The 18,535-nt window shown below is 36.9% G+C and overlaps 1 protein-coding gene across 5 annotated transcripts in view; it reads right to left on the bottom strand.

Annotated features, from left to right (window-relative positions):
* CUNH8orf34 (chromosome unknown C8orf34 homolog) overlaps positions 1–18,535 on the bottom strand; it is a 161,377-nt gene that overhangs the window by 131,019 nt on the left and 11,823 nt on the right. For all 5 annotated transcript variants that reach the window (XM_042036250.1, XM_042036252.1, XM_042036248.1 and 2 more), the window contains exons 2-3: positions 6,147–6,294; positions 5,072–5,203 (exon numbers count right to left, since the gene is read on the bottom strand). In XM_042036250.1, the coding sequence (XP_041892184.1) occupies positions 5,072–5,203; positions 6,147–6,294 (280 nt within the window). The remainder of the gene's footprint in view (positions 1–5,071; positions 5,204–6,146; positions 6,295–18,535) is intronic.

The raw sequence follows: 18,535 nt of genomic DNA, 5'->3' as shown, positions 1-18,535 counted from the left end.
AGACTGGACAGACACACTTGCCAGTATTTCTGATTTGCTGGTGGTGTGCTCTGGCCACAAATGCCCATTAGATTAATTCACAATTGTGTTATGAATTCTGCCACAAATCAGCACACCTTTATTTTCTGCTGGATGATGGTACAAGATCAGTACTGGTTTCATCTACCCAATGCATGATCCACACACAGAATCAGACCAGTTGCTCATTAAATCCTACATTTCATTAATACATTGTATGACCATCTTACATATCAAAGAACAAAAATATGTATCATTTAATCGAGCATAACATTACTCATGCATTTACATCTTGTAATAGCATTCAGATTAAAGTTCTTTCATAATAAATCCAAACTGGATTACACAGTATCTGGATACTAAAAAGCTAAGAGAATGTTGGCTTACAGCCCAAGACTGACCGAGAGTAGCTAGAAGTACACAACATCGTACTTGGAAATGGGATGTGGTGAGAATGCTGAACTGAAGCAGCATGGAATGATAATCTGTGATCTGGTTTAACATAGAGGTGGTGAAGAGATCAACCTATTTTGCCTAGAAGTAGCTAGCTGGGAAGCAAGAAGTCTGTTTTACAAACAATTTTGAAACTTTCAAATTTTTTTTTCTTCAAATACAGAATGTGATCATTTAAACATTTCATTTACATACACACAGCCACCCCTGGCTCCAAGCTTCTTCCTTGCCAGACAACAGCAGCAGCTTCTGCTTAATTCTGGTTTTGCACACACCAAACAGGTGGTTAGATGGCTTAGATATTAACACTTCTTGTTTGTGTGTTTCAGGTGCACCTGAGATCATAACAGGAAGGAGAAGGGAGTGGAGGTATCTTTCCAGTAAAAAAGTTGAAAGCTTAAGGAAGAGAAATTTGTGCAGGAATAACATGCACACTGTAGTCAACGTCACTCTACTGAAGGAAAAAAACATTCCCTAATTAAATAAATCGAATACCCTCATACTTCCAAAGATTCCTATGAAATGACAAGTTCAGGATCATTTGAACAAGACAGTCACAAGACAAAAACTCTGAAACAGATCATACAGCTGATAGACTCCATTAAGTTTTGGGTTGTTTTGGCAGTCGGGGGGCAGGGAGCTTTTTAGATTCTTGGGTGTGGGTTTGCTCTTTCCTTTTAAACACAAATCTGAGAATAAATCTTTAGGCCTCAGCAGGTCCAAAACTTTCTGTTTCTCAGATGAGTCCTTGCTACCTCTTTGGAGATGCTTTGGAAAAAAAAAGTACAATGACGTAGAAGCTGAAGACACAAAACAGATGGAATATGGTGTGCACATTTGGATAGAATAATAAATGCCTTTAAACATGCTTGCTTGCTGATCTGTGTAGCTGAAGGAGCACATGGTACCTGCTGATTTTGCCATAAACAAGAAAGAAAGAAATGTCAAAAGAGCATTGATATTAATCTATTTGGCAGAAAATAAGGGAAGCAAGATACGGCAAAAAGGCACATGTCTGAAACCAACCTCTGTGATAGTAACTAAAACAAAATGTAGTTCAAATACACAAAGTATTTTCAAAAAGTTGCAGACACAACTAATTGCAGGTGTACGTAATGAAAACAATAAGATTAATTAAGGTTTAAATCAGTGTCATGGAAAAAAAAAATGGAAGTGCATAAACTGCAAAGCATGGGAGCAGAGGATAATTAGGCCAGAAAGGACTTCTAGAAGTCTTCTAGCCCAGTCTGCTGCCCTAGACTGGTCCATTCAAGGCAGGTTGCTCAGACTATTCAGTTCAGTTTTGTGTATACCCAATGATGGCAATTTCACAGCCTCTATGGACAACCTGTTCCAGTGTTTGACTACCCTTGCAGTATCATTTTTGTTTCCTCTTGCCCTTTCACAAAACACTCTTGAGAAGAATCTATGTCTTCTCTACCATCCTCCAGCATACTATTGATGGTAACAATGAAATCTCCCCTGAGCTTTCATTTCTTCAGTATGACCAAACCAATTTCCTTCAGCTTTTCCTTGTCCATCACATGCTCCAACCCTGTCATCATCTTGGTGGACCTCCACAGGACTTGCTCCAGTACATCACTATGTCTCATGATGTGCTCCAGATGCAATCTCAAAAACAAACACTGCTGGCTCTACTCTTGCTACTGCAGCCTGGTATGCAGGTCCCCTTCAGCACCACATGAGCACACAGCCACAGCTGCTTCATATTCCGAGTCCTTGTCCATCAGCATCTCACATCTCTTTCTGCAAAGCTACTTTCCAGACACACATATCCCATTGTCCTGGGATGACTGTATGATACTGTATTCCCTATCATCTGCCTATGCCAAACATCAATCCTGTGCCTTTCTGTGTCTTTAAGCTGGGTCCAAGAGAAAGGGAGAAAAAAAAAAAAACTGGGACACCCTGTTTACACTATTGCTCAGGGTTATTCCATCCAAGATGCAGGATTTTGAATTTGCCCGTGTTGAACTTCAAGAGGTTCCTCAGCCCATTTCTCGGTCCTCTCCCTCTGAATAGCAGTCCTGCTACCCAGAATACCAACCACTTCCCACAATTTGGTCTCACCTACAAACCTAAGAGAAATTCTATCCCATCATCCAGGGCATTAGGAAATTCTTTTAAACGGCACTGATGTCAGTACCAGTCCCTTGAGCATGCCATTAAAGATAGACTTTTCAACTGGATTTGCATTGCTAGTCACAATCCCTTGAATCCACCAGCTGAGTTAACTTTCCATACATCTTCTTGTCCACTTATTCAGTCCATATCTTATCAACTCAGTTATAAGGATACTATGAGAAGCTGAGCAAGGTATCTTTGCTGAAGTCATGGTATGAAACCTTCATTGTTGTTTCTCTAGTTACAGAGCCAGTTATTTCACCTAAGAGGGCAACTGTGTTGATCTGATCAGACATATATGATCTCATAAATCCATGTTTGATGTTCCAAATCACGTTTTCCTCCTTGTGACTAGGAACACCTTCCAGGAACGTTTGCTCAATAGTCTGTGCAGAGGATGAGATTAGGCTGATCAGATTGCCCTTCCTCAAAATCAATGAGATATTTGCATTTTTCTAATCATCAGGAACATCCCACAATCCTTATGACCTTTCAATGATGACAGAATGGCCTTGCAATGATATTAGTCTCCTCTTTTAGAACACTTAGAATCAATCCCATGTAGTGCCATGTATTTATGAATGTCCAGTTGCATTAAGCATATCCTAATTCTACCTCCTTTGTAGGCAAAGCTGCACTCCCACACACTGCTTCTAGACCTGGGAACTTGGGTAGCTTAAGAATAGTCTTACCAGCTGAAGAGTATTATTAAGTGTCCTTCAGTCTACAAGGACAGATCCTTGACCCCAGTCTTACTATGGATGTATAAAATATTTCCTTGTTTGACATGAGACCTGGTAGCTTCGAATGCCCAGCCTCCTCTTTGTCCCTCTAATGGGACAAGCTAAGGACCAACAAGCACGAAACTTGTAGCAGGCACACAAGTGAGGGGAGTGACGTGATGTCACCCCCTTATCTGGGATAACGACACAGAACTCTAGATCTTTGAGAGATGGCATGAAAGTTATTTGATGCATACCACCAAGTATGAAGAGCAAGCACAGGGCAGAAGAAAGGAACACAGTATGATGAGAGGGACAGCTCACAATACCTTTGGCCACTGTTTCTGACAGTGGATCTCCATAAATTCCTGTTATCCAGCAAATCTGTTCGATTAGACACACATTATGGGTGACTACAAGCATTTATTTGAATGTTGCTATTTATTATTGAAAAGAAATTAAAATCCACATGCTTCTTTTGAACAGACTTAAAAATTCATGTGCCATTTTGAGAGGTACAGTGGAATTGATGATAAAATTTCAGGTTTTTTGAAGCAGGGAATGTGATTCATGAAGAAGAAACAGAGACCAATGCTCCATTTCTAGAAAAAAAAATCCTGAGAAAATCCTGTACAATGGGACACAGCTACCTGTAACAGCTATTTTTGTTGCAGTTATTTATTTTCAGTAAAAAATGTTTCATAACCACACAAGACTGTTAATCACCCAAAAGCACAGTTTTTCTATTGCATAAATTTATCATGATTTATTTTACCCATTGCTGTGTGGTACTTTGACTTAGTGAGGTCACTGGGTAATTTTCCTTTGACTTCTTTGAAGTCTAGGCTTTCCCATCTTGCTTTTAGAGGAAAGAAAACAAACTTTGTATTGCAGCATACTATATCTCTGTTCTCATCTGGTACACTCAGAGTTATTACAAAGACTTGGCTATTAGAAAAATTTCAAAAAGCTACAAGAGTCAACAGAAGAAAATATCGTTTTTCAATTTATTTTGGAGAAAAATCTTGTACAAACCAATCTGTGTGTAACTATATTTTTATATGTATACATATTGTAGATATATTTATTTGGGAAAAAACCAACATTAAGAATCAATCTTAAAAATTAGATTTCTTCAATAGCCAGTACACGGGAAGCACTATATTTCATTAAGGCTTGTTGTCTCCATTTTCACTAATTTTTTACAGACAATATTCTCTTCAGCTGCTCTGTTTCTATTCTGCCTTTTCTTTCAGTGTACATTTAGATTCCTTCAGCAACTCTCAGAACAGTATACCTGTTCTTCTGACACTACTCCCATACCTGGAACAGTATCTGTTCATAATTCAGAGTTTTGCATTGCCTGACCCACAGAAAAAAAACTATTAGGACCAATATCAACAGAACAGATTTTACAAAATGGCAATGCAAACTAACACATCAAACCATGATCAGTATCCGAACATAAAACAGTGCATGACACTCAGATATAAGTCTGGTTTTTAATCCATCTATCCAGAATTCTTTTCTATCTACAGATGACAACATAGGGCATTATAAAATACTCATAATTCAAGTGAGATTAAGGCAAGAATCAAACTCTTCTAACATATATATATATAGGCATTTCATCTGCTCACAGTTTGCTTTCCATTTTAAACCTAATTCAAAAGAAAAACATGCTATAGGTTGGAAAGCATGCACAAATTATTAATGTAGTGAAGCTTTCTTACATGACTTGGACTCCGGTGATGGTGGAGAAATGTTGGACACAGCAAGGTCGCTCTTTGACTTTTTAGGCTTTTTTGCATTTACCTGCCAAGGCTTATCATAACTTCTAAAATCTCTTCTTGTTCCTTTATTTTCTGTTAAAAGAATCAAATTAGATAATTATAACATTTGTAGAGTCATTTTTCAAAGACTTAACAAATAATTAATCAAAAAAACCCCAAGGTATATCAATCCAAATTGAAGACAGCACTTTTTTTTCTCCTATTTCTGATTTCTTTTATATTTAATATATTTATTCCACTTCTTAAATATTAAAACTTATAAATTAATAGGTTTTTCATCAAAAACAAGTCTATTTTTTGTTATGAAAAAGTCTTTAATGCCAATGTTATGTACATGTTTTACTGCCTATGTTAAAACTGAGTATTTGATATAAATGGTTGATTTGTCAGTAAATTAATATTTTGACTGTCAGCAACTATTTAAGATCTACTATAGTCTGAGACAGATCATTAGTCAACTTTTAAACACAAAACTAATATTGTAATAGCAGCTTGTACCAGAATATGAAAACCAAGACTTCTACTTTACAATCAGAGCAGATACTATTTCAGAATATTATTTTAATGCTTCTGAAGATTTACAATCATAAATTATTCACACTGGAATTCATGAAGTAGCATAGCATCTCCTATTAAAGGTTGGGATGATAAGTATATAAAAATGTGTATTATTAAAGAGAATACCTCAATAGAGGTTAATCTCCGGCACAAATACACCATGGGAGGGAAAAGGAAAACAAAGAAAGAGGACAGCAAGGGAACCTCTCTCATTGAGACTGGAAGTGTTTCCATTCTGTAACTCTGCTCCATACTTACATGATATGCACATAGATCAAGCTGACAGACAGCAATCTATATTAAATTCAGTATCTGCTGGACAAACAGGATATATTCTGCATGCTCAAAACCACAGAGCAGTACCTGTTCAGTAGGTACATGCGCATCCAGGAAATCATGGACGTAAGTGTGGGAAGATCATACTGGAGACCAGCCCTTTCCAGCACACAGAACATACCTGATGTTTCACTCTCTGCCCACAGGGCAGCAGAGCCAGACAATGTTCTCTGAAGCTGACTGCGGTTCCCCTGCTTGGACTGAAGATGATCAATTAGAAATGGGATTGGCTGGTCAGGTGTCTCTGTTATCAGCTTGGTCATCAACTCCTTTAGAAAATTAAACCAAAACATAAAATTAGTGAGATATTGCACCTAAACTAATCTTGTATTTACCAAAACTAAATGAGCATTTATAAAGGAAAGGTCTGTTTTCAAATTTGAAGAAAACAGCTGGAACATCCTCGAACTACTGCTAGCTTTGCCCCATTAAATGCTCGTATCTGAAGTGTTCCCAGCCTATACAGTCTCTTATCCACTGGAACATAGCTTAAAAAACCCAATCCGTGCTACCTGTTTGAATTTACCCCAAACAATAAGAATACTATCCATTTAACCATTCAGAACCAGCATGTCTTCAGAGCGGCAAGTAGCTCTTCTCTGACCAATACGTCCAAGTTTCTTCTCATTGGAAACTGGTGTATCAGGAAAGTTTGTGAATTTTTTCATCTCATCCAGACATGGAACAATTGTCTGGTTAGAATATGCATTCATATCTGAGAACTCCAAGGTCTGATCAAACAGGTAGACAGTTTTTAAACCAAGTCCTCAAAAATACTATAGTATAGAAATAAGCAAATATTTTATTACACTTTTGGAGACACAGATACAAAGCCAATGTCAACAGCAAAGCATCTTCTATGCCATGCATTGATACTATCCAACTGCTGTTCTACACCTTGGCTGTGCAGGACTGCAGAAAAAAAACCACTCTCCATTATTGCTGCTGGGATTCTTCCTGGCTTCCTAAGCATAAAACACATTAGGAATCCAGAAAGAAGCTGTGGCTCTGCTTTGCACATGTGCTCTGAGAGGAAATGAATGACTCAGGGCAGGTGAGGTGACCCTGAAACCCATGTAGTTCTACAAGAAATCTGTGGCTGCTGCTGCTGCAAAATGAAAAAGCTCCACAGAAGCAAAAAATTACAGGAATGTACAACAAAATGAGAACAAAACCAAAACAAACAAGCAAAAAACATACACACACAAAAAACAAAACCAAAACAACTAAGCTAAGTTACTCAGAGCATATATTTTCTCTTCACCTATAGCCAAGCATAAATATTAACATAACTTACACACACTTAAGTCTACCTGCTCTTCATCTTTTCCACACATTTTCATTTAACAAAAAATTTTTCAAATGCCAGTAGTTACTTAGCATTACCATCAGTAAAGTGTGTTGGGAAAAGATACTTCAGAGGAAGTATACCAAATAGCAGTAAACATTAATAACTGCACACAGAATTACTAAGGCACAGCAGGTTATCTTTGTCCACACAAAGGAAAAAATATGCCCAATCTCATGTCTTGTGAATACACAATCTGCTGTGATATGATTTTTGATACTTACCCACAGTGAAACGAAAAACCCCGGGTGTCTTTGCTTTTGAACTGGAAATCCACAGGGAGAAATTAATCTACTTACTAATCTTAGAATTTTTGAAGCTATGAAGTGTAACTTCATCTAGACTGCCTCTCACCAAGGTAGGAGAAACCCTCCAATACACAACACAAGAAAAAATTCAGAAATTGGAGTAATTCATATTTTAGTTGCTTGGCAACCCTAACAGCAAACCTTTCTTCTTTTCCCTGCCAAAATGCAGAATTAGTGACAATGGAAGGATGTAATCTAGTGCTTGTAATGGACCACAATTGCTGTAGTAATTCCACTGCAGAGGATTCTATTACCAAAGGAAAAGCACCAATCTGTAACAGCTGACTTGTAATTTAAATAATTTCTCAGAATCATGGTTTGAAAATTATTTTTGTCTTAGATTAATAATACATTGCAAAATTAACATAGTATTAAAAAAGGTAATACAGGAAAATCAAAGATTTTAAAATGCCTACATATCAATGTAAGACAAATGTTACTTGATTGTTGCCATCACTGACTTGCTTGCAACAGGAAGAATGGTTTTTAGGTAACAGAAACACATCTAATAAAATAAAACTGATTAAAGGATTCTTAATCTCTTTTGAGATGTATCAAAAACCTAAAGATCAAGGTGATGTGAAATTAGATCCCATTAAAAAGGACCACTTTTTGTACCTACTGTTATACCGATAAAACCAGAGTGATACAAAGATCTGTGCTGTCCCAGAGAATAATCAGTTTTATTCAGTGACAGCAGTTAGAAAATTTTAAAGAACTGTAGATAGAGGCTATTTTTATCTGGAATAAAAAATGCATTGTACCAATCCTGTACACCTAAAGTAAAAAAAAAAAGAAAAAAAATGTAACATTGCTGAAATCCTCAGAAACTGAAGAGTATGAAGTTCAGGAATAAATCTACTTATTTGTGTAATAAGCCTCAAACTACTTTGCCTCAAGCACTCTCAAAAATGTATTAAAAGTAAATGCAACTTAAAATAGACACAAAGACAACTCAGGTTACAAAATCTGCCATTTAAGGAAGACATGGGTCTTTACTACAAATATTCTACTGCAAAAGGGGGGAAAAGAAACTCTGAGGAATCTGCTTCTCAAGCTGCTTCAAGCAAGGTTTGGAAGCAGTTTCCAATTTACCATTTTCCATGGAGTTCCTGAACTCCGGACAATGTGCAGAGAACACCTCCACTCCAATAACAATAGCTTCAGACAATGGGTAAATTCACACTCACATACTGGAGGTGTTATCTCTCTTCCATATCCTTCTGCCTTACACACTGTCAGACATCCCAGAAATGGGATCACAGCTCCATAAACCTCACTGCCTTTGCCCTTCTACCACCAGTTTCTGCCACCCAGTTCATCAAGGGACCCAACTCCATCTGCTCAGCTCTCAACCTGTGCTCTTCAAGCTCACATTTCCTTTGAGAGTTTTGTCATCCCCAGCAAATTGGCAATTACATGGAAATACGTTAGCTGCCTGCATTCAGTTGCTTGGCTATGCCATGAGGTGGAAGGGTTGGAGGGGCAAGAAAAACAAAAATAAAGCCAAACCCAAGTCACGCAATGAAAAAAAAAAACCAAAAAGCTTCATGCCAACCTTAACTGTACATAGTGAGCACTCACCTAATTTTTAAAGTAAAAACCTATATTTTTCTGAAGGTGAAAAGATGTTACAGATTAGGAATGTCAACTAAAGGGTATTCTCATTCTAGCACCATTCTCTAGCAAAACTAACAAACTTCTGATTAAATCATTGAAAGCTTATTTGATGATCTCATCTGTTGCTCGGGTGACATCTTAGTAGGAATAACATACTACATGGCACTCTAAATAAACTTTCACACATTTGAAATGTTTCAAAAAAAGATGACAAAAGTGAATGCATTAAATAAGAAAAACTAAAGTGTACAAGGTACAAAAATAAAACTCCTTTTTGGTTAGCAGCAGTCTGATCTGACTCACAATGTGCTAAGTAGGCAAGGTTTCACAAGAAAAAGAAAAGGGAAAAGACCAACTAGTCTCACTGAAGACGCCTCTGCATTAACAGCAGAACAAAAATGGCATAAGATCACTGAAACTGAGATTCATTTTTTCATTAACAAATCATCAGATAAGTTTCAACTCTTCAGGAAAACAGAAATGCAAGACACTTAAAAACAAATCTCTTAAAAATATTAATTATACTTTTCATATTTCTAGCTCAAAATTCTAATTTTTCTACAATTCAAATAAGGAAAGTTTGTTGTTCTGTGCACAAGGTGCCTTATAAAAACAAATAAAAAGCCATTGCAGATTGGGTCTCCATGCTGCCAAATGAACTGTTCACTACCCATAATCTCTCTCCTCCTATCTTCTTTCCACTGTTATGTCTTCCTTTCACTCTACATCCTTTTATCTTTTCTATCACTGGACTCCACGCAGTCTCTTCCTCCCAGCTGTGTACCAAGTGAAGAAGCTGTTCAGAAGTCAGTAATTATGAATTCCCTGTGCACCCTCGAGACACAGTGGAGCACAGAAAAGGGGCCAAAGGAAACTTCCATGGTTACTCCAGACTAGAGCACTCGAGTGAATACATCAGTTTCTGCTGCTTCCCAATTATATTGCCCCAAATTAGGCTCTGCATTGTCTGAAGGCAGAATGAGAAAGAACAGCAAGGTGATACAAGCTCTTTCAGCTAACTGCTTCAAGGATTTTACCTTGCACTGTGCAAACCAGTTCTTCTTTCTTCTGTAAAGGTATCTTCATATGCTCCTACATTCACTAGTTTTATTGAACTATGTTACATAGAGTGTTTAAAAAAAAAAACATGTAAAAGTTGATTTGCAGATATTTCCAAGAGAGATCCATGCACATGTTAATGAGGCTGCAAAAGATCTTGGGAAAAAACACCAGGTTTAAAGGAGTGGTTTAATATATGAATTATTTATAAAGAATATACAGAATCTATAAATAATAATTTATAAATAACTCTTTATCTCTTTCACTACTGTGCTATCCTGAGGTCCTCTATTAGTTATTCAGTGAAGGCTCAAATTTTAATTTCCTTGTAACTAACTGTCCATGCATTTAATACAAATGAAACAGTCTTCACAGTCTATTAATCATAGGCCCAATTACAAGAAAGTCCTAATTAGCCCTGTCTAAATGTACCTATCAGGTTATTAAGTTAATTAAGAGACATTCTATCTTGCCCTGTAATTGGTAATGGTAACTACACAACAATCACGTTTTAACTGTACAGACTTTTATAGACTATGGCACAGTGTGCACAGATTCTGGCTGTGTTACACTCTTTTTTCCAGGGTTTAAATTAGAAGTTTAAATACAATTAAATACAGCAAGTCATCACAGTGATGTCAGTGGTGACTTTGTCAATAAAGAAGTCATGAGGGGCAAGAGGTCTCACAGCTGAGCAGCCAGAGTATGCCCACTTAAAATAAGAAGAATTGCTCTCCTGGCTCCACTGACTTATTGGAGATATATGCATTGACTACAATGAAGCCTGGACACTTACAGACAGACATCTAAATTTAAACTGGCTAACCCCTTCATACAGGCTGTAAGTGGACAAAGAAGATATAGACTTGTGGAAGGACAGTAGGTTTAAGAAACTTTTTAATGACTGACACTTTTCTGTTAGAATTCCTTTCTGATTACTGCAGTAACAAAGCAAGGAAACAAAAAGAAATAAATTTTTTAAAGTGTATTTTAACATTATTCTTACTGCCTAAATTAAGAGTCTGTAATTCTTAAATGAGAGCAGAAAGGTAAATATCACTGCTTCTACCAAAAATACCAGCATCCCTCTTCTGGAAAATAGCCAGGATTTAAATATTCTTGAGCAATTTTTAATTGAAAGTAGTAAAATCACATTATAAACTATGAACAAAATGGACTTCAACATATTTTAAATGTTCATGATATGATCACCACATCTCCCTATAAAATAAATTACTCAACCCTAAGCAAATTTCCACATAAATACAAGCGACATGCCTGTACCATACTATTTGCTTTAAACTAACCATGGTAGAGTAACAGTTGAGAACAAATAGTAGTCCTATTCAGCTTGCTTGTCAAAATATTCAGACTTTTACCTGGAATTGACTAAAAAATCTTCAACCTACACTTTCTTTTCTTCAAAACCTCACTGATGCCATTTCAGACAGCTGATCAGCTAAATCTAATATCACATGACTGTAGTACACAGCATGGGAACACAACCCAGAGAAATTACTTTGGACGTAGGAATAAAATGAAAATGCAAAGCTGATATGGTAGCTCTGATGCTTTGGGGCAAACAAAATTCCCCTAAAGGCGGCACTGCCGGGGGAATCTAAGGTATGGGACTAGTGGCACAGGTAACATTTCACAGAACGAGAATAACAGGAGGAATTCTGAAAACAAACATCATTGAATAGCTGTCTTTTAAGTGTTCATCTACTAAACATCTGTACCAATTCAATAAGAGAAGACCAATTTTGGGGGCTATGTTACTAACCATTTTTTAGGGGGACTCTGGAGAGCAGAACGGAAACAGCAGACTCGTCCCACTACAAACCCGTTGCAGATCATAATATCAGTTTCCTGACTCGGATGAACTAGGCCTATCTGAAATCGAACTCATGTATATAATACTTAATAAAATATGCATCACTGATCTTATTTGGGAATGGATGGGGTCTGGTGGACAATTCCAAAGTTTCACTTAGCAAGTTCATGACATTCTATCAAACTCCACTACACACATATCTATATGCAATATCTATCTGAACCTCTTGCTGCATTTTTTCACTTATTAATCCTTTGAGGTTTTTTCCTCTCTTAATCTTAGCATTTCAAATATCATTGTCCCAAATCTATTTTACCACTCCCAAGTTCACAAAATAGCTTCAATCCTTTAATCTGTGGCTTTACTGAAATATTTCCTTTCTCCCATTCAAGCATTCCAAGAATGCTGTCAAAAGAGAAGTCACTGCTACTAGGTTACTCTAAAATATTCACTAATTCTCAGTAGAAGAAGAAAAGATTAACATGCTCTCAGATATGCCAATCATGGGAAGAGTTATCAAATTTTGTCTCATAGGTTAGTTTTCAAATCACAAAGATTTCCTATGATATAATTTCTGCAATCCTGTATCTCTGCACAACACTTACACTTGTGGAATTATGCCTACCATATCACTATCTGAACTCACCAAGTATTTATCAAATAAGGGTAGTTCGTGCTATTGCAGAAACACTGTAAGGTTTCCCTGAAGCGTAATTCAGAAGCCTTCCTCAGTTTCCATCCATTCTATCAACCCCTGGAAATTCTGCCCTCAAGGCATGCACTTCACAGTTCAGCCAAAGTAAATGAAAACTGCTGGTTTTCTGAAAGGTCTGTAGGATTTACATCAAAAGGAATACTCATAGATAAAGACTAGGAAAGACTATTACAACCTGGACTTAAATTACAGCCATAAAACAACACTGACTGCACATCACTGCCTTACCTAAAAGCTAACTCAACAGGCTGCAGCTGATCTTTCTCTGATCAGCTGAAGTAATCTTATTTCAATTTCAAGGTCTAAGTTGAAATCACTTGTTCCACCATGTGCAGTGATTCATTACTGCAACTGTTAAAAAAAAATCTCATCATATTTCCAGTTTAAGCTTCAGTGACTTAGCTTCAACCTGTCTGACACGATTTTTTTTGAGGAAGGGTAACGCTAGGAACTAAAGTAGCAGGCATTTTTGTGGCTACCTCTGGTAGGCTGACCCCAACCAGCAGCTAAGCACACACCAGCCACTTATTCATTTCCACCCCCAGAGTGGGATGGGGAAGAAAATCAAAAGAGCAAAACCAAGAAAACTTCATGGGTCAAGATAAAGACAGCTTAATAACCACAGGAAAGAGAGAAAAAAACCCAACCAAAATCAAAGAACGAGTACCAAGGCAATCACTCACCATTTCCCACTGCCTTGCCAGTCCCCAAGCAACAGTTACTTCAGAAAATTTACTTCCCAGGTTTAATTGCTGAGCATGACATTATATGGCAAGGAATACCTCTTTGCCCAGGTTGGGTCAGTTGTTCCAGTTGTGTCCCCTCCCAGCCGTCCCCACCCCAGGCCTGCTTTCTGGTAGACAGAGAGAAGAACAGAGAAAGCCTTGAGCCTGTGCAATCACTGCCCAGCAATAGCTAAAAGACTGGTGTACTAACACTGTTTCAGTGACAAATTTGAAATACACCAACATACAGGCTTGCTCTGAAGAAAATCCAGTCCCAGTACAGTACCACTATAGAAATAGTTATTAAGGGTTTATGAGTGCTGGTCAGGAGAAGGCCATATATGAAAAAAACAATTGGTATATTAAGGAGTTGACTCAGCAAGGCACTTAGGCTTAGATATCCTTTATGCCTGAGACGTAAATAATTACAAAGCCATGGACATGCTTAAAATGCCTTGATGAATTAGATCACTGCCCTGTGACTGCAGAATTACAAACACTTCCTTCCTTCTTTCTGGAAGCCTACCAAAGGAAAAAGAAAAGGTAAACGAATGTTTTGAAGATTGATGGAAATCATTTCAATTGCATCCCATGGAAAACTTGAAGAATACACATTTTAAGTGTGAAAAATGTGTGCAGCAACCATTACACTTTCTAGGTGTTTTTCTTTCTCCTCCCAAAACACTCCCCCAAGTAATTTTGCATTACTACACCATTAGATTTACTCAAGTTATACTTTACTCAGAAAGATAAATGAGAAATGATGTTTTAAGAAATTCTACTGCCAAGTGTGTATAGCCAAAGTTATTAAATATTCTGTGTAAGTTCTATGCATTAAAATTATTATAAAAATTGCTTTCATATTTTTTAATCTTGACCAATAATTTTTTAACTGTTCACATGGAACTTCAAATAATAACCCGGAATTACAGTGACACAAAATGGAGAATGTGAGTTACCAGAGTCCAGGGTGAGGAAGTTCTAACACATGACTTTAGTTGCCTACATAAATTAACCCTAAGTTTGCTCCAGTAATGATCACTGAACAAATGTCAAAGAAGTTAACATATGCTCCCTGATCATTAGAATTTACTTAAATCCTGTCATCTGGAAGTGTTCCTTTAGTATAGCAACTAAACAACTGTGGGCAATATGCAGTCTAATTACAAGTTTTATTCATACACTTTGAATATATTAATATCTATTCAGATACACATCTTAATTTCCTGTTATTTACCTGTGAGAGATTGACTTGGTCTCATAAGACTTCATACCAATGTTGTAATCAGCTTTTTAAATAGACCTAATGTTTAATATGCAACAATACAACAGAGATTTCTGAACTGGAAAGGTCAGAATTTATTGCCATAGAAAAATCTGAAAATTAATTTTTACCACAGCAAAATGCAAAGAGGTTTTTTATATTTGTAGAATTTATATACTGCAATTGTGCCTGGAACTCCTTAAATATTACTAACAAGTGGTTTTTATATAGCATTTTAAGAAGACAAAGAGGTTATTTCACATGTAAGCAGTTGCTTGATTGACCTAAAGCTACTTGTATCCTATTTTCCCCACAGGACATGTCACACTGATTTGCCTGTCACAGGTAACACAAGATGTGCAGTACCTTGTCAGAATAACCACCACTGCAGACTCTCTGCAAGATCTCAAATACTTTTGAGAAAACTTAGTCATGCTCAGTTTTGTTCAACACTGCTTATTCTCAGTGCTTCCCTAATTGCAACTGGAAACGATAAAAATCTTTTTACTATTACAAGTAACACTTTTATATTAACAGCTATTTCAACCTGTGTCCATTTAAGTATAGATGCAGCTTTTGCTTAATTAGGCATACACTTGAACTTTGCTGTTTGAGAAAAAAGCAAAACCCACAATGAAATTTGAAAGGAAGAATTGGTCTCTTTAAACGCAAGAACACAGGATTCTTTTGCCATGCAGAAGCCATCAGTCCACAGACATAACAAAATTTGATTATAATAATATTAATGATATTCTAGGAATAATATTAATTTATATTAATAATATTCTAGGAAATATCTAAATAACCATGTTAACTAATAAAAAAGAAATATTGACTAATTTGTTTTTATACTCTAGAAATCTTCCTCCATTTTGTGTACTATCATCTATTAAATACTACCACATAATACTGGCAACTATTTTATTTCTAGTAGATAACAGTGTACCTGAATCTATCTTCAGCCCCAACTGGGAAGACACCTTAATAATTCCAGTTCAATTGAAAGCAAAATCCACCTCTGATAGCTTCTATATGGATTTTTATCATCCATCAGTTAAGGCAAAATTACTTCTATGATTTTCCTCATCAGCAAACAAAATTACAAAGAAAATGCTTTAATTTTTTTTTTCTCTTAACATTTTTTGCAAAGTTCTGGCAGATTTCTAGCTTTCTCTGCCTTCATGGATTATCTCCTTATTTCAAGTCAAATTAAAATAGATATTTCTGCTGCTTAAGGCAAAAAAACTTCTGAGAGTGATGATCCCATCATAGTCAGACTTTAAAAAAAAAAAAAAATTGAAGATTAGAAACACATAGGGAAAAAGATATGCAGGTGTCCATTTTGGTCTAAACAGGGCAGCAGGCTTGAAGTATTCAGGTTTAGAATGCAATACGAACTGTGAAGAATCAGGTAGGAGAGACACAGTGGCAAAAATACAAGGGAAAGGAAATGTTACCACTGAGTGCAGAGGTACCCATGTTCTACATATCTCCAGCCACTTTCCAGAGTTCCCAAACTGCTTCCCACTGGCACTACCAGGTTCATTGCTCTCAGCCCTGAGAAGTTATAGTCACTGCCTGTCTCCATCTAAAAACGGCTGTGGCTTGGGGAAGCACTCCCAGGCTGCCATCTGGGATTCTCCCAAAAAGCAGGCCCTTGAGGTCTGAGCCCAGCAGGTGATACTGCCTTCTGAAGATGAACACCACACTGCCCAGCTGGCTGCTCCTATGACAGACAACCTGTGCTTGCAAAGCGGGCTCCAAGATTACCCCGCTGAAAATGCATGGTCCAACATCCTCTCCACAGACTTACTTCACCTCATTTACTGGCTGTGTGCTGCCTTGGAATAAAGACTCAAAACTCATCAAGCAGCTCTCTTTTGCAACATGCCTGGACAATTTCTGCCACAATAGGGCTCCTTTTCCTTGCTACAGCCAGCAGATGAAATTATAATATGAAGATAATAGAGATTTGCAGCAGACAATTGATTTAACTACATATAGGAAGGACAATATTTTACATTCTGTTTGAACATCTTCAAACGTACCCTGAAAAAACAACACAACCGTATTCCCCAGAAAGCATGGAAAGACATAAAATGTCAGGCATACAAACATGTAGTCATATTCAGAAGAGCACAGATTCCAAAATAATATTTAGCTCTGTTCATTTAAGAAATACTATATTTTATTTTAATCCTGCAGTATGTAATGTCAAAAATTCAATCTAAACACTTGTATCAGGATTGTATCGGTCCTGCATTAACTTATTTACACAACCAAGAATCAATTCCCTGTGCCTAGACACAACTACATCATCTTGTGTGGAACTGTTACTTGAATGCTCTTGCTTACACCCAGGTTTGGCTACTAGAGTCACAGAGCAAAAAAAAAAAAAAAAAAAAAAAAAAAAAAAATTAGTCTTAACCAGTGCACAAGTGCATTTAGATGACACAACTCAAAGAGAGAGATCTGATCACCATCAGAAGAGACAAAAACCTCTCACTCTACTTCTCTGCTTTCCACAGTTAGCATGTCGAGAAGCACCGTGAGGATGAACACACCCCCATACAACTTCTGCACAGAAAGAGTCACTGGAAAATTTCCTTCAGACAAGACACTTCCTCCTTAGAGGACGGATGTTCTATAATCAGGCCCAAAAAACAATTCTTCAGCAAAAGACAACTGATGAGCAGAAGTGAACAGAGAGTCTGTTGAACTGTATGAGGAAGATTACCGAACTTTGTGGACCACATACAGTAGATATATCATGGATTACATCCAGGCACATGTTTAACAGAAGAGATGGTGTAATGCCATTATTTGCTTCATTACAACTTACTTGCATGCCCAAGTCCTAAAAAAATCCTCACCTAAGGAAGTAATGTGAAAGAACTCACAGAAGCCCTAAAGAGCAGTTGAAAATGGAGAACTGAGTCAATACAGAGCTGCAAAAAAGGCTCTGAAATGAGAGGATGTTGTGCACCACTGTCTGACCTCTGAGGCCAAGTGCATTGGTTGCACAGGCTTAAGGCTGACACTTTTATCATGCCCACAAATAAAGTAGGTCTGAGATAACAGGGACAGCTAAATAAATATTAGCTTACATAAGCAGGATACACTTTCCACTCTGTAAATTATAGATTAGCTAAACTACACATATGATGGCAATATTAAAGCCATTTTTATATAAACCAAAGCATAATTATGAAATAAGAAAAAAAATTATCAGTCTCTGCATACCAAAAAGTACAAGCTAATGAATACATTCTTCCTGAAAGAAAAAGTAGAAAGAAAAAATATTATAAAGACACCAAAATATGAGTACTAATAATTATATCATATGGATCAACTTACTAAAATCACTTTTGAGTCCAAAGAAGGTAACTTTAACACATACATAGAATTCGTATGTTTCTTGGAACTGTCATTTGCACTTTGACTATCTCCTCCAAATAAACTATCACTATGGATTTAGTCACCATGTCCTCACTAGCCTACCAGGGACATGACCTGCAACATCCAGGAGCTGTCCTCTGGCTCAGGTTTTCAAACAAAGGTCTAAAGATCTATATTCTACAAGAAAGCTTGAGCCTTAAATGGATATTTAAAGAGATACTGCTGTAGCAACAATTGA

This window comes from Corvus kubaryi, unplaced genomic scaffold (assembly GCF_017639235.1).
Source record: "Corvus kubaryi isolate FWS band 111438036 unplaced genomic scaffold, C.kubaryi_AGA036_p1.0 37385, whole genome shotgun sequence".
NCBI lineage: Eukaryota > Metazoa > Chordata > Aves > Passeriformes > Corvidae > Corvus > Corvus kubaryi.
The sequence above is the reverse complement of the archived record's forward strand: the minus strand, read 5'-3'. Positions and strand labels throughout refer to the sequence as shown.